Source organism: Trachurus trachurus (genome assembly GCF_905171665.1).
Source record: "Trachurus trachurus genome assembly, chromosome: 19".
In the NCBI taxonomy this organism is placed as follows: Eukaryota; Metazoa; Chordata; class Actinopteri; order Carangiformes; family Carangidae; genus Trachurus; species Trachurus trachurus.
The window spans coordinates 6,387,251-6,398,719 of NC_139913.1; the positions used below are offsets into that span (position 1 = coordinate 6,387,251).

Here is an 11,469-nt window from a genome sequence, read left to right on the forward strand (position 1 = left end):
GTTTTTTTGAGAGCAGAACTGAAACAAAAAAAGAGGTTTCAACAAGCAACATTTGGCAAAACGCAAGCACATACCAATTAAGTAAATAAATAAATAAATTTGAGGTAAAAAACGGTAATTGAAAACACAGTTTTAGTGCGTCCTCTCGTGGTCATATATTTAGCCTGCATCCTCCTAGTCTACGGCCTGCGTCCATGTTATTGGACCGTACCACTGTTTTGGAGGGGCGCATTCATAAATTTAAGGATTACTTTGAGGGAATAGAAGGCTACGCTATGAAAATAAAATAAAAAATGCATTTATATTGAACAGATATCTAAATAGTTGCCACGATTACTCAACTGATGCCTGTGTTAACCGATTTTTATGATACCGCTACAATAGAGTCACCCATGACAACAGCTATAATGGTAGGGTCTCAGACGTTCTATTACCTACGATTATATCAAGCTAGCGGCAGCCATGAGGTGAGCCACACATTTGTTGTTTAAATGTGTCTTTGTTCCTCACGAATAGTTGTAGGGTTGTTGAGTTCGTTATTTCGAACAAGAGGGGCAGGGTGGTTCCGGTCCATGTGGAGTGAATCCCCTCCTTTTCAACCAGACTGTGCATAGGGCCTGTGTTTGGTATGCTAACGTAACGGTAGCTCTAACCTAGCTAACGTAAGTTAATCAGGACATGTCACAACACAACACGTTAGTGAAATACGCCACAAGGCTTTTCCGGCGAATCAGCTGACAATAAACATGGTGTTTTGTTTTACAGTGATTGTCATATATTGTTAGCCTAACAAGCTGGTCAAATATAAACTAAATTGATCTAGGTCTTGTAATAGGCAGTCACATACTCGCATCAACAACAACATTCACCTGTCTACTACCTGCAATGAAAACTGATGATTGCCATTTGACAAACGAACGAAGAGGAGGAAAACATTAGATGTCTGAGATTATTAAACATTATATCGATACCAAGGAATACTTTAACTTATTCCACTAGTACTGTCTTATGGGTACAGCATAATGTCATCCAATAACAAAGGTAGAATACCATACCTGATATTGAGTAAGCTTACTTGTCAATAAACATTTCTTGTAGCACTAAAGGGAATGAGCATTGCAGCCAGAAACTGAACATAGTTTAATTCAGTCTGAAACCTGGCTCTCACTTATTAGTGGGGTGATTTTTAGTAAACATAAAAACTACATACAGAGAGAGAGGTCTGACATTTATGCAAAGAGATGAAAATGCCAAATTACTGAGATGGTACCACTTTCTAGATTGTGTTTGATCACTATGTATATATAATGTCCTGTTTAATTTAACTAACATTTTCTTTGTCTGTCAAGCATGCTCAGGCTCCAGAAGCGCTTGGCCTCTAGCGTCTTGCGCTGTGGCAAGAAGAAGGTTTGGCTCGACCCCAACGAGACCAATGAGATTGCCAATGCAAACTCTCGTGAGTTTTTTGTTTTGTTTTGCCATAGACAGGGGTCTCTCTGTAGATTTATGATCTGAACTCACTGAAAATGCTCATCCTCTGCCTTTTTATCTAATGATATTTATGCTACAGGCCAGCAGATTCGAAAACTGGTTAAGGATGGCTTGATCATCAGGAAACCTGTGACAGTTCACTCCCGTGCTCGCTGCCGCAAGAACACACTGGCACGTCGCAAGGGACGTCACACTGGATACGGTACATAATGGCTTCATAAGTAATGTTACTTTCCATTTAAAACAGTTATTTAAAACACATCACTTCAACATATATGATACCATTATCTTCTGGTTTAGGAAAAAGTCGACTCAACACAGGGTATTTTGTTAATTTCATAATTTACTTACCACTTTCTTTCTGCCTTTAGGTAAGAGAAAGGGTACAGCCAATGCTCGTATGCCAGAAAAGCTGACGTGGATGAGGCGCATGAGAATCCTGCGTCGTCTTCTCCGTCGCTACAGGGAGTCCAAGAAAATTGACAGGCACATGTGAGTATGAACTTTGGCACTTTGCTCCACATGAACGTGAACAAAGTGCAGTATGAATTTCAGTTTCAAGAAGAGATCTTCGTCTTTGAGCCACTCTGACAAATTTTCTGTTTCCTCCAGGTACCACAGTCTGTACCTGAGGGCTAAGGGTAACGTCTTCAAGAACAAACGCATCCTGATGGAGCACATCCACAAACTGAAGGCAGATAAGGCTCGCAAGAAGCTTCTAGCGTAAGTTTAGAGTTTATTTATTTAGCACACATTTAAATTCAATGGTGCATGGAGGGAATGAAGCTGGTTGGCTTGTACATAAATTCCACCCCTATAACAAATTACAACAAGACAAATTTCTATGGCTAACAAATAAACATAGAAAAAAAAGGAGATAAAGTGCATACATAATCAACGTTATATGAGCAAAATGAACAAAAATGAGAAAAAAAAGGAGAGATGAAGAGCAAAGTGATTCAGTAACAAATAGAGACAAGTTCTTGTTACAATTTTATTCACTGGAGCTTTCCGGATAAAGTCTGTGTCTAATGTCGCTCTTGGGACGTTGGACGCAAATTAGCTGCCTGGCTATAATCCGGCATATTTACAGCAGTATTTCTTTTAGTTATACTAATGTTCATTAATATGCACTGTCCCTATTCAAATAAATGCTATTATTAATTTCACAATTTCATCATAGTGAACTAATTTTCCTCCGTTCCCCACCTTCCTTTACTTATTCAGTGACCAAGCTGAGGCTCGCCGCTCAAAGACAAAGGAAGCCCGCAAACGCAGAGAAGAGCGTCTCCTGGCCAAGAAAGAAGAGATCATCAAGAACCTGTCAAAGGAGGAGGAAACTGCAAAGAAGTGAATCTAATCTGAAATATATTGTCAAATTCCTCTTTTTGTTGTTAATAAATTTGAATAAAAGTAACTGTCAGTGCTCTGTGATTACTATTGTCTGTCTTGGTATTCAGTGACCTGACATAAGGGGATGGAAGATGCAGAAGAGTAGCACACTGTTGTTGTACTATAACATCCTCTAGTGTAGTATATGGCAAACTGCTGTTTTTTGGTGAACTTTTCCTGAGGATTTATATTTCCATGTTTTCAAGTCAGTATCAGAGTTTAAAGCTCAACAAAATAAGATGATAAAGGCCTTTCCAAACATGGCCCTTAACTTTTATTGTGTGTTAGTGAAGGAATTTGTTTATGGTTAAGAAGGAGCTGTCCATACTTCACTTTACTGATAGTGCCCTCAATGGGCCAACAGGTGGCAGCACAGCACAAGTACCAAACTTAGATGTCTACATTTCAGTCATCCAGATGTGTGAGATGTAAAATGTTTCTTCTGATTTGATAATTGGCCGAATAATCTGTTTTTCCACTTGTTGCAGGATTCGCACTTTTACCTTTTCTATGACCACACCAGCAGTGTCCCGTCAGACTTGTACAGTTTTGGGGCAATAGATTATTGACAATGGATACAGAAGAAAAAAAAAAAGAAAGCATTTCATCGTGATTAGTGATTTATACAAACTTTAGGAAAACCTTAATCAGCTTATTCGGCTATTTGTGTATTGCTAGGGTGTAACTGCAACAGCTTTACTACTCTGTTGACAAATCTTTTATGAAGCACTTTCAAAAACATCCATATGTAGTAGTTACTCCTTTGCTGAGGCAACTATGATGGAAGTTTGCTAATCAGAGTTTTCTTTTTATGTTAGACCTTCACTTTTTGCCTGTCAACCACCACTTCAAGTCAACATCCACACTTTTAAGAGCATACACGGTTTGGTGCTGTACAAACCTCTCTCTATGCTGCATTAAAAAAAAAGAGTATCTATCAATATTTAATGCACTTTCCTGGCATGTTAAAACAAAATTAATCAAAAACAATGTCAGTAAAGTGATTGATTTCAATGTGGACTAATGAATTATTGTCTATTGCTAATTTTTCCCCCCCATACTGGCACAGATGAACCCAAACAACAAGTTAATTTCTCTATTGAATAATCTTTGACTATGAACTATTTTCTCCACTTCACTTTTTCCTGCCAGCAGGTAACAAAGCCATGCAGAGCAGCCGAAACAGCTGGATCACAGCAACCACCTGTGCAGCTGCATGCTCCAGTCATTCAGGCGTTTCCACTTCCTGCTCAGGCCTTGAAGGAGTCTTGTCTTTCATGATCCCAGGAGAAAAGTGTGACTGAAGTGTTTGCAGACGCATTCATCGCTAACTGGTGCAGACAGGCTGCTGTGTGTGTGTGTGTGTGTGTGTGTGTGTGTGTGTGTGTGTGTGTGTGTGTGTGTGTGTGTGTGTGTGTGACAGAGAGAGTTAGGGGAATTCTCCTCAGGTCTATGCAAAGCAGATTATATTCAGCAATGCAGAGCATAATAGAAATCACACTTTTGTTTTAACGGCTTGAATGTCATGATAGCTGATGGATGTAATTTATGTAGATGGGTAGATTAATGGCATATTATGGTCTAGAAATATAAAATACACTTAAGTATTAAGGGTAGTATTAACTTCTGTTTGTGTTTCACTTAGAATCATGCATAAACAATAGGCCACTCATGCTTTAGAGGCTGACAGTGAAGAGCCTTCATGTTTAAAATCTGGGTTTCAAAGGCCTTGAGGAGTTGCAATGAAGGCTTACACAGCATAATGCATCTGCTTACCTTGACACCCTGATTTAATTTTGTTGCACAGTGGCTTCACTTAGTGTTATCATACTAAGAATGCAGTTTTCCTGAATGCAATCATCGCTGCAGTGCATCTGCAGCAGCGTTCGTGTAGGCTACGTATATATAAAGACAAAACCAGCCGTGTAAATCAATGGGAGATCTACAGAAAGATGTTGCAGGGATTACTGAAGGAGAAAACAGGCTTTGTGCAGTGGGGCCATTTTGTGGCTCAGTTAATGTATTTCTTCATTACCAGGAGGCACTCCTATTTCCTGAAGCGTGAGCCTTAATGGGATTAGATAAGGAGAGGAATATGATCTGAAATGAAGCAGCGCTCTTTATTACACTTGGCCTTCAACCCAGGCAAAACAAATGGAGCAAACTCCTGAGTTCAGGAGATCTTTAATAACAATTGAGAAGAGGAGATGAAAGTAATTACAGGAAGATTATTTTTGAACGTGAAAACACTTATCTAACATATGAAAGAATTACCCCTGCACATGCTAGTTGATGACCTCATTTATAGCCTACTGTGTTGGGCTGGGCCTTGATGAGAAGCTATAATTCCTAACCTACCAACAGAAGTCACATAGTTACTGTAATCTTCTTCTCTATCTTTCTTATCCTTCTCATAACTATCATAAATATTTTTTTTTATTGATTTACTCTTTTCTCGCAGTATCATTTCATTCACCCCAAGTTAGTTCTTTGCTTTCGTTCATAAATGAGATTTCCTCTCTTGAGGAAAGGCGCAAGAGGCACTGGTTTTTATATATTTTTAAAGCTCTTTCAGGCAAATTACCAAGACTGCTTTTTGTTATGATGCCCCTATAGCTCTTGGAACGCGTTACAGCACATCCTGAGATTGGACGCGCTCCCTACACTCACTGAGTTTAGGTACTTGGTCATGGATAACTGTGTTTCCATTTGTAGCTGTTTCAGATGACTGTCTTTCTTGTTTCTTGTTAACTGTATATTGTCATGTAATCACTTCAAATGACTGTAACCACTGTCAATATTTTTAATTGGTTTGTAAACTCAATGACATTGAAAATGAGGGGGGCAACCTCAATGTCTCTCGAGAATAAATAAAGGTTATAATAAATGTGTAGATGACACCATCAGAGAGTGTGGGGACGATTCGGGAAGTGGAATTCTCTCCCTCTAATGTTTGTCTATCTTCTAGGAGCTGATTGAAAGAGGGACTGATACTGTGATACTCAGTGATACTGATCACAGATCAGTCGGACAGTGTTATCAGATCAGATCTGATGTCCAGATAAACGTCTTTCTTAAAACCCTGGTCTTGTGCTTTTACACTTTTACACAGCTTCACACTCGTCCTGTTAACTGCTCAGTGCTTAAACACAACTAAAATCAAAGAACTCAATAGATCTCAAAGAATGATAGTCAAGGGCGTCTTGAAAAGGTTATATAACATTAACATACAAGGGGAATGATATCACTATAGTTTCTCGGATCAGCGAATGAGTGGTTTGGTCACAATGAACTTGGCAGCCTCTAATTAACTGAATCATTCTCACTATAAATTATTAATTTGAAGGCTTTTTTTCTTTTTGTCAGCTGTATGATGAGGAGCAAAAGCTGAACGCACATCACTAAATAGGCTACACATGGTTCGTATCAGCCCTGTAAAACACATGCTAGTCCCTGTTTGTGCTGGTTGTTCTGGATTTAAGATGTAATATACAATATAATAAGTTTATAATCTAGGTTGTTGCTGAACAAATGACCAACGGGGGTGTCTTTTTTTCTTCTTTTTTTCCTTCACAGGACAGTGAGCATGTAGACGTGCCATCTTTTTTCTGTTTCTGCCTCCATTGTTTTGGTTGATATTAAAACCTGCCTGCTATAAGCGTTATCAATCAATAATCGGTCCATTTTCAGATGTTGTGTCTTTTATTTGATGTTCTTCTCTATTCTTCTCTTCTGTGGCAGCAGAGAAAATTTCCCTTTGCTTCATTTCCCTTTGCAAGAAATACATATTCATTTTCACTTAGCTACCAATTCCCACCTTATTTGACATCTTTTATTTCCTCTTCTTTGACTATCTCTTTCTGTGCTTGCCCCTTTTCTCCATTTTTCCCCACAGGCAACTTCTGAACTCTTTTCTGTCTTCATAGATAGAGCGCTTAAGGAACAAGTTGGCTTTAATAAGGTGCAGCCATGCTCATCTGTTACGCCAGGTACTGCGTGTAAAAATCTCATTATTTCCCCAATCACTGAGTTATTGGGGTGTCGAGATTTATTACATTTCAGACACGTGAGATACAAAAGATGCAGACAGCGAGTTGAGTTCAGCAAATTGCCGTCTCCCCTTTCGGCACACGAGGAAGGGCGGAAGTTCATGACTGTTGACGAGTTGTATGGCATGAAAATAACCTCCCTGCTTATCCTGTAGATAAGCAAGCAAGAAGGGGAGGGGAGGGCAGTCATTTGCTAGTTAGTTAAGCTTTATAGCTGCACGCACTCAGCACTGGGGAGGGAAAGAAGAGGGGTGAAAAGAAGGGGAAGTAAGAATAAAGGCAAAGGAAGGAGGGAGGAGAAGAGCATAGATGTATTTTCAGCCAGAGAGTGCTGCATCCCTAAGTAAGGATATTATTATAGCATGAGAGCCACAGACATACTCCATCGTAGGCTCTCTGGAGTACAGCAGCAGCTTATAGTACAGCATGGAGGAACATTTCATCTTTATTCGACAGTTGCTGTTTGAGCAAGTGGGGGTTTTCAATTAAATAACAATTTCCTTGGTTTTGCAGAGCAGTGATCGAAAAGCATTGGTGTCGCTCTGCCACTAATTTGTATTTTTGTGTGCGTGGTCATGTACATAGATCAGCAGCGGCCACCACCGAGTCCTCCTTTCAGTTTCATCAGCAGTTCAGACTACAACAGAATTGAATTATTCTGGTTTTGAAAAGGGAATATAACAAAAAAGGCAGATTCATATTCTCATTCACCCGCCTTCAGGACCTCACTTGCTTTGTGGGGACAGTTTACGGTCATGTGGCATTGCAGGTTCTTTTTTTAAAATGTGCTGCACCATGGCAAATTTCCCTAACTGTATCAAAGTTTAAAGTTATGCAGAGGCAGACTGAAGGGAAGTGGCTGCAGAACTGAATTGCGTGCAAAACGTCAGCAAAACTAAAAGCACTGAAGGTATACACGCAAGTTCACAGTTGTGGTTTGTCAACAAGGCAAAACCCTTATTATATGTGGAAAAACTTGGCAGTAAGTCAGCCTGATTCTGATTCTGACAAATCATTTTCATTTGAGGATTTTGGAATTAAAACCACTGTAAGAAATGGTAGGGAGAAAAAACTAGCCCACATGTAAAATATAAATGTCCCTCCATACCTAAACCAAAAGTGCAAGTGTTTTATTCTGAAGGGCTTGTGCCAGAGTGGGTCATTTGGCCCGTGTCCTCCACTCGTTTCTCCTGTCAGTGGCTGTTTCCCTGCATAACGATATGTCTGTAAGGCTATCTGTAGCTCTCATTAAAAAGAAATGGGAGGCTATTGTGCTTATAATCCCTGTGGGGCCGGGGTGTGAGTCAGCGGACGGCAGTGCCAACCCCTTTTGGCATGTTGAACACAAACCCCAATGTCATTCTGGCCACTAGCCCGTCCCTCTCTGCCCGTTCCTCTCGTTTTCCATCTCTCTCGCAGAATCATTGCTGCTGATAATCCATCTTTTAATGACTCTCGAAAAAAAAAAAAAAAAAATATTGGTGTATAACTCAGGCAGACACTTATTGGGACACATTGTGATGCTGTTGCTCATAGGTTTATATACAGAAAGACTGTTTTTTTCTTTATGGGACGAGACTCTAATACATTACTTTTTATAGAATTGAAAGTTTTGATCTAACAGAATCTTGAAATGTAACACTGCCATCAACTTGTTTTAACCCTCCTGTTGTCCTTCTGGGTCAAATTGACCCAATCTGTTCCCTTCCTCCATCCTTCCTCCTTTCTCTCTTCCTTCTTTCCACAATCCTTTTTCCCTTCCTTCCTTCCTTCCTTCCTTCCTTCCTTCCTTCCTTCCTTCCTTCCTTCCTTCCTTCCTTCCTCGTTTGATCCAATTGACCCTCCATCTTTCTTTCCTTCCTTTTTCCCTCCTTCTTTTCTCCCTTCTTTCCCTTCTTCCTTCCTTGAACGACTCTGTTCCCTCCCTCCCTCCATCTTTCTTTCCTTCCTTTTTTCCCCACAATCCTTTTTACCTCCCTCCCTCCCCTCCTTCCTTCCTTCCTTCCTTTTTGACCCAACCTGTTCCCTCCCTCCATCCCTCAGTCTTTCCTTCCTTTTCCCTTCCTTCCTTCCTTCTTTCCCTTTGTCCTTCCTTCATTCCTTCCTCCCTTCTTCCTCTTTGTCCTTCCTCCCTTCCTTCCTTCCTTCCTTCCTTCCTTCCTTCCTTCCTTCCTTCCTTCCTTCCTTCCTTCCTTCCTTCCTTCCTTCCTTCCTTCCTTCCTTCCTTCCTGCCAATTCCTTCCTTCCTTGACCCAGGTGGACAACAGGAGGGTTAGAAGTGTTATAATACTAATGATAATGATTATCCTAACTGTTCTATTGAATCAAGTCTTGAGACATTTCCATCATAAAATCTAATTTGGGTTTATTTACTTGTGATGTTTTTATTCTTCTGTTTAATCAGTTTTTATCTCATCCTTTTTATTTCTGTCCTCTATTTTGTTTCCCTCCCTTTAAATATGTCTTTTTGTATTCCCTTGTGTTTCTTTAATATGCCCCTTTTACAGTAATTCTCGTGTAAACCCCTTTGAATTTACATTTCTGGATTGGGTTTCCCCGCCCCCAGGCAACCAGTGCTTTATATTCATTTCAATACAATATGAAAATGAACTTACTCATAATGTACTTGACACAGATTCATGATCTATAAATGTTTTTGTCGTCTCTTATTGTTGATTTTGTTGTGTATCATTGCAGCTCAGAGGGGGTGCTACACTGAAACAAGTGTAAAACACCTGAAACCATGTGGTGTTGAGGTGGAGTCCAAACTAAAAATGGTTGCATGATGTCAAAAATATGCAAATATTACCACGAATACACAATGTGAAGTAATTGCAGTAAATACACTGTTGTATCTTCCATAAGGGAGATAGAGTGGTTGTATGATGTGGATATTGTGAATGTTGTCCTCACTTATGGCTTTGTTATGATGCAGAGATGTAATTTTGCTATACACATATATATGCACACACAATTTCCTAAAATGAACTGCTGCCTTTAAACCCGTAAAGCAGTAGCCTACACACCAAACCAAAGGGGTTGAATAACTGTGACACATGTATCCACTGGCATGTAGTATGCTGTCATAGCATTCACCAAAACTTTGACAAACAGCCATATGTTCATACACACACACACAAACACCGTCAGACGCCGACAGGCTGTTAACAGACACCACTTGGCGCAGCAGATCTGCCTCTGGAGCTAAATATAGTAGCTGTCACGTTTGTTAGGCAAATTGTTTTCACTCTGGCACTGCGAGTGAATCTGGTTTTCTGTCCCACTTGTGTCAAAATCTGCAGGAACTTATTAACATGCATTGGTGAAAACTAAATCTCTCTCTATGAGGTGTTGCAGAATGGAAAACAGATGGAGCGAAGCACAAATGCACCAAACACACACATTACACAAGGTCAAGATTTAAAAGGACGTTCATTTAGGACCAAATACAACAAAAACAAACTGATAACATTCCCAGTCTTTATACTCTGTGTTAATACCAGTCTGCAAATGGTGAATAATGGTAAAGTGCAGCAGCATGTTACTGTATGCACACATTAGCATTTAGTTCAAAGCACGATGGCGCCTGAGCCTGGCATGGATGTACTGTAGAAATTATTCTAGCGAAGTCTCAGGAGTGTTTTGGTGTAAACAAGGCTAAACCCAAGGCACAGTTCCACTTGTCACAGTAACCTAAATTGAGGGGGGGAAGAAATCTACATTATCATGCAGTCTACTACTGCAAGGCTAACATTAAAGCACAACTGCAAAGACTTTCTTAATTGATTTGATCATATGTAAATGATAAATCCTCCCTCACATAAAAGGGAAGTGTATTTTAATCTCAGCCTTATTATAGAGTAGCCACATGTTCTCTTGGTTAACTACTGAGTGTTTATCAGTGTTGGACTGCCCTCTGTGCCTGTAATGATGTTATTCAGCGCGTGGGGCAGCATGAATTATTTTCACATAATCGAGTTAGGGTCAGACAATTTGATTTCATATTTTTTATTAAGTTAAAATCATTTTATTTTGTTCTAATCAGGGGTTGGGCTTGCTTCTCCACCTGTCTCTGCGCCTCACAGTTTGCTTCCTCATCATAATCCAAACACACTCTCACGATCTTTGATTTATCTCACTGTTAAATGTAACGCTCACATTTTCTCTTCTATTTCTGTGGTCACATGAGGGTTTTTGTATATATATAATTCTACAAATGATAAAGCTCCATCTTTCTTTTTCTTCTATCTTGGTTGTCTCATTTTTCGGACACCCTGAGAGATTGATCGCACCGTTTTGCGTTAGCTCACGCCTTAATACATTTCATAATTCACAGCTACCCTGCTGGAAGGGGTCTGTCATCAGCTTTACAATAGGGATTCAGTTTTTCACATTGTCATTGGTTTCTGACAAACTGTAAAAAAAAAAATGTTTCTTGTCATGAAAAAAGCTGAACATCCGAATAATAGTAATAGAAAAACATAGACGCACTGCACATCCACACACAATAAATCCATGTGGACAAAAAGTGGGCCAT

The 11,469-nt window shown here is 39.7% G+C and overlaps 1 protein-coding gene across 1 annotated transcript; it reads left to right on the top strand.

Moving 5' to 3' along the window:
• The first annotated feature begins 415 nt into the window (after window positions 1-415).
• LOC311002486 (large ribosomal subunit protein eL19-like) lies at window positions 416-2,925 on the top strand. Its single transcript, XM_083993871.1, has 6 exons — window positions 416-467; window positions 1,350-1,456; window positions 1,571-1,693; window positions 1,863-1,983; window positions 2,104-2,214; window positions 2,719-2,925. Exons 1-6 carry the CDS (start codon window positions 463-465, stop codon window positions 2,843-2,845), a joined length of 594 nt encoding a protein of 197 aa, XP_083849997.1. The 5' UTR covers window positions 416-462; the 3' UTR covers window positions 2,846-2,925.
• Window positions 2,926-11,469: the final 8,544 nt, after the last annotated feature.